Here is a 5,365-nt window from a genome sequence, read left to right as displayed (position 1 = left end):
AGAGGGAGAGGGAGAGGGAGAGGGAGAGGGAGAGGGAGAGGGAGGAATGGAGGGAGGGAGGGAAGAAGAGGAAGAAGAGGAGGAGGCAGAGGAGGAGGAGGAAAAGGAGGAGGAAGAAGAGAGGCAGCAGCAACAGCAGCCACCACCACAGGCATGTTTGTTGAAGTCATGACAAGCAAGAGAAAATAGCCACTCTGGGGTTCAAATAAGTGTACCTGTCATATTTGAGGAATGACAACATGTGGGAAACCAGCCAACATAGAGAACCAGAGAGATGAGACAGGTAGGGAGGTCAGGGCTCCAACATGGCAAATCTTACAGGTCACAGTCAGAGCTTTGCCTTTTGAGCATCACTCTCTGGGGAACATTGCAGGGTTCCCTGTTGAATGGCCTGACTTCTGCTGTGCTGCATGGTCCGCAGGCCAAGGGGAAAATAAATTGGCAGGTGAAGCAACTTCAAAGGTGAAGGCAGAGAGAATGATTAAGAGGCTGGGACAGGGCCCGCAAGATAGCTCAGCAGATAAAGCCACTCGTAATCAGGCTGAACAGCCTGAATTCAACCCCCAGGGCCCACATATTAGAAAGAACCGCCTCGCTCAAGTTATCTTCTGACCTCTATGTGTGCACAGGTTCATGTCCGTTCCTTCCTCCTCCAAGAGAAATAAATGATTTTTTTTTCCAGGCAGCTGAAGAAGTGGCTCAGGGGTTGAGAGTAATTGCCTTTCTTGCAAAAGACCCTAATTTGGTTGCTAGCACCCATGGCAGGTACCTGACTTCCCATCTGTAACTTCAGCTCCAGGGGTGGCCTCTAGGCGACCCCTAAATATGTACACATGCTTACATGCACACACACGCACGCCCCACATACATATATATGTATGAAATAATTTTTAAAAAATATAAAGCAGTTCAGTGGTGTGATTGAGAGGTTCTTTTTGACTAGTGGATAGCGGAGCTGGCTTAGCAATGTTGAAGAGGTTGGGGCCTGTATCATCATGAACACATAGACCAGATTACAGAGGAGGTGCACCACCACTTATTTGTAGCGAACGGGAGAAAGCACACTGCACAGTCAGGGTGGTAGATGTCATATGGCGGTGTATGGAGTGGGGCTGCTCTCTTCAGCATGTCATTGGATCGTGTACCCACTGTGAAGCTTCTCCTGGCTAAAGTCCAGTGTTCAGGCAGGAGAACTCTGCTCTGGAAGCCCTGGGCAGCACATTGCAAAATGGCCACAAAGTTCCCCCACTTCATTTGCTTGCACTCTACCCTTAGGACCTCCTTGCTCCTCCTATCAACGGTGAAGTCAGTCTCTCCACCATCCCACTGCCTTTCTGTCTGTGACACCATCTCGGTACCCACCCAAGGCGGTACGTGTGGAAGGGGTTAAGCCACATCACTGGCTATAAATCGTAATCTCTTGGAATGTTGTAGGCTGCATCGTTGACCTTGGAATGCACCATCATTTCTATGGCGATGATGAAGACCATCGTGAGGGAAAAGGTGGTGCCTCAAGTATTACAGACTAACACTTAGAACCAACTCCCCTGCTCCTTTCAGATTTTTCTTTTCTTTGCCCTTCCTGAGCTTTCCCTAGAATGGTTCCTCTACAGTAAGATAATGAAGGCTTTAATTAGAATGTAAATAATGCACAAGGCATGGTTATGAATAAAGATATTTTTAGATGTTAACATCCTGAAAGAGTTTAGCCTATCAGATTAGCAGGGCCTTAAAGGAATGGAGTCCAGGAAGGGCTTGCCAGGGGAAGAAGAAAACTCCCCCTAGTAATACAATGGACCCCTGTAGAGCAAAACTAGAGAAGGCACGGGGAGCTAAAAGTTGGATGAACTCCTAGGAAAGGGGGGGGGGTGGAATGAGAGGGAGGCTCAGAGGGAAAATTCCAGGACTAATGTCCACTTGGCAATTGTACACAATATCACATGTGTCTACGAGGGATGCTGGAAGACCAAGACAGGAAAGATAGCTGCTCTTGATCAAACCCTCTGCCCTTTATGAACTCACCTTCTCCTGCCTAAAATGGAAATCAGTCATGTCACTCTGCCATGTCACAGTGTCCAAAAGAAGTAATGGATATTAGAATGATATGCAAACAAAATAAAATTGTACTTTCCAGTGAGGCTATTTCCCTTACACAAACAGCCAGGCATTCTGAAACCCTTTTGGTGCGCCAGTGTTTGGGTTACAAAATCTTGGGATGAGCAGGGATAGATGTGACTTGTACAGTTAGTCGGCCCAAAGATTTTGGGGGAAGTTTGGGCCCTCTGCATATTCTAATAATATTCTGTAAGTGTTCTCTTATGGTTGGGTTGTCAGCTGAAAGGCATGTTTGGTGTAATCTGTGACAACTTTCAAGCTTCATATTTATCAGACATTCTGAGGATGTTACCTAACAAAAATGAAGTGGTAGAGCAGAGATAGAACTGAGACACAGACAGAGCTTTGTGAGTCCTGGGCCAAAGGGCCAAGACTGCCCTCCCCATCCTCTGGAATTCAGGAATTCCAGAATTTAGAGTTTGGAAAGACGCTCTGCAGACCCTTCTCTACAACGTGAGCCTCAGCCACACCTTCTCCTATCCTGCCACACTAACCTTCCTTAAGCCCAACCGGCCTAGCTTTTCCCTGGAGCAAATATCAACCTTGATCTTCAGGACAAGTGAGCTCCTTGGCAGCCCCTATGTCAGCTTCATCTCCAAGTTTCCTGTAGGCTACAGGGAATGGGTTGTGGTGAGTCTGCCCTTGGGGTTGGCATCATTCTCTTCCTTTTCTTTCCTGTTCTTGTTTCACTAGGCATTTTGTTCAACAGGAAACTTGGTTCCTTCCTCTTCTGGTCACGTGCAAAATCTAAATAATACATGCAGCTACAGTTAGTATCCAAGGCTTGACAAAGTGATATTCAGGCAAGGAGGCATGGCTGCCACTGCATAGGCAGAGTGGGAGCCAAGCCTATCACAGGAACATAATCCCATGAGCCTACTTTATATAAGGGAGGTGGGCACAATCCATTATGGTTTTGTAGAGGAAGGTAGCTAAACCCATGTAAACTGACTTATCAACTGAAGAGCACCTATACTTGAACCAAGGGCAGAGTCAAAGACATGAAAGCAAAAATGTTAGAAGCACACACATGCATACACACACACACACACACACACACACACACACACACACACACACTGTTAAGTCTCACTAGTCCATTCAGATACTCATACTGACATGCTCAGATGCATGCCTGGGCACACACTTATAAACAGAGACATACATTAACATACTGTAAAACACTGTGTGTGTCACACATTCACGTATTAGCACTTCCCTTAGCACACATTCAGGTATCAAATTGTGAGCTATGCCTGAAGCTGTTTAGCCCAGCATTATTTTCACAAGTCCCTTATTTGGAGGGGCAATGTCATCTGAATCTCTCACAACTGACAACCAAGAAAAACAAACAAACAAAGATCCAGAAAAAAACCCAACCACAACAAAACCAGCTTACCAAATATCAAAGCCCTGCAGCTCCCAATGTTCCTGCAAACTAAATGCATTTCTCATCTGTCTATCAGTGCACACCAGCAAATGGCTGGAACTGCTATTCCATCCATTCTTAGTTAAAATTTAACAGATGGACGAGCTATAGTTTCTCTCTCTCAAAATTCATGCATCCAGGTTTTGTGCTTTTTTTTTTAAACCATAGAGAGAAATGAGTCCCCTTCCCCCCTCCCCACACACCAAATCATTGAGATTTTCAGGACTGACTGACTCTTCACTGAGCGATGCAAATGTAAATGCAAGCAAGATTTTGAAATAATGAACTGATACATTTCTTTTCAGCAAAGGGTGAAGGGAGGAGAAAAATAAAAATTAGGAAAGAAGGGAATCAGAGAAGCATTAAAGATGGTTAGGAGGGGGGAAAATCAAGGCACAGGGAGCAGGGAGGTGCCTTTGCAAACCTCCAAACCCAGTTCTCTGGGAGCACATGTGGATCTCCATGTCTGGTAAAAATGCACAGAGAGAAACCAGACGAGCTCCTTTTTATTACCAGCGACATCACTTAAGTGTTGTTATTGTTAGCACGATGCGTGGTATTAGCACATTGCAAGGCAGGGTGCTGTACTTACCCCAGTAGATGAGCACTAGAGAAGCTAGGGGAAGCAATCTGTTGAAGGCAGGCATCTTTTCCCGTAAGTGGTTTCTGGAGCTGAGCAGAGAGGATCTCTGTCAAGGACTGAGCCCTCTGATTCTTTCGAGGAAACCTTCAGGGATTAACTGCCCCTAAGGGAGCGGACCTTCTGAGTGGAAGGAGGAAGAAAAAGGTCAAGTTCCCTTCCTAGGGGGTCTGTAGGATCTGGAGCCCAGTGTAGGTGTCAGCTGAGGCCACCTCGCTAAAGCGAGCCTCGGGGCTTGGCTCAGCACCACGGACAGTAGCCTTCCCGCCCACCCCACTCTTGGAATTCCAACCCTCTCCTCTGCTTGCGTTTGCAACCAAAGCAAAGTGGACTGGGAAGGGAGTCTCGCAGCCGGCGCGGGGATGCTGGCCTGTGGAAGGAGTCAGTGTTGATTCACCTCTCGCCTCCCCTAGGGACAGCAACTTCGATCCACCGAGACTCAGAATCTCGGGCTTCTACGGCCGGGCAGGCTTCTCCAGCTGGGCGTGTCCCCACTCCAGCCGTCGTCTGGGCTACAGAATTTGTTCCACTTCAGTCCTGTACACAGTAGCCCCGGGCTCCCATGAGGTCCTCCAGGCGTGGAAAGAGGCGGGAGCTTCGGTGGGGCTGGCGATCTCAGAGGTGGAGGCTGGGTAGAGGGAGGGACCCCCTTCCGCGGGGCGCGTCCCTGGATCCTGCGAAGCCCCGATGCTGGGCGATTGGGTGATCAAGCTGCCCCTCTCCAGGGACACCCCTTGGCTGAATGTGTTGCTAGCCTTGACATGCGCAGGCAGCTCTCTGCCGCTTTGGTCGCTACGGACCCTCCCCCTTGGACACATATTCCCCACCCCTAAACCCACGAGCCCCTCCCAGGGCTGGCGCGCTGAGAAGAGGGGGAGGAGCCCAGCGCAGCGCAAACTCCCTCCGACCGAGGTGGCTTCTTGTCTGGCTAGCTGGCTGTCACCTCGGTTTTCTACTGTCTGGGTTTCTCTCTGGGTTATGGACACACACATAGCTTCCACCTATTTACTCCCCACCCCTCCAGGCAGCCCCACTCCTGCTGTCTCCCAAATATACTTCCCCACAGCTCTGTGGAATGGAGGGACACATCTCTTTGAAGCAATGATGTCATCTATAATAGTTACAGTACCGGCTAGCTCCTGGCTGGCTTCTCTTCGCCCTCTACTTTATCCCCTCCCTTC

The 5,365-nt window shown here is 48.6% G+C and overlaps 1 protein-coding gene across 4 annotated transcripts in view; it reads right to left on the bottom strand.

Annotated features, from left to right (window-relative positions):
* The window catches only part of Scn3b (sodium voltage-gated channel beta subunit 3), a 21,987-nt gene extending 17,015 nt beyond the window's left edge, over positions 1-4,972 (bottom strand). The window contains exons 1-2 of one of the 4 annotated variants that reach the window (XM_029482100.1): positions 4,582-4,972; positions 4,137-4,307 (exon numbers count right to left, since the gene is read on the bottom strand). In XM_029482100.1, coding sequence (XP_029337960.1) covers positions 4,137-4,191 — 55 coding nt within the window. In that variant the 5' untranslated portion in view covers positions 4,192-4,307; positions 4,582-4,972. The remainder of the gene's footprint in view (positions 1-4,136; positions 4,308-4,581) is intronic. The other 3 variants (XM_029482101.1, XM_029482102.1, XM_021172581.2) reach the window with 3 other exon arrangements.
* Between the last annotated feature and the right edge of the window lie 393 nt (positions 4,973-5,365).

The sequence above is a fragment of the Mus caroli genome, chromosome 9 (assembly GCF_900094665.2).
Source record: "Mus caroli chromosome 9, CAROLI_EIJ_v1.1, whole genome shotgun sequence".
Classification (NCBI taxonomy): domain Eukaryota; kingdom Metazoa; phylum Chordata; class Mammalia; order Rodentia; family Muridae; genus Mus; species Mus caroli.
The sequence above is the reverse complement of the archived record's forward strand: the minus strand, read 5'-3'. Positions and strand labels throughout refer to the sequence as shown.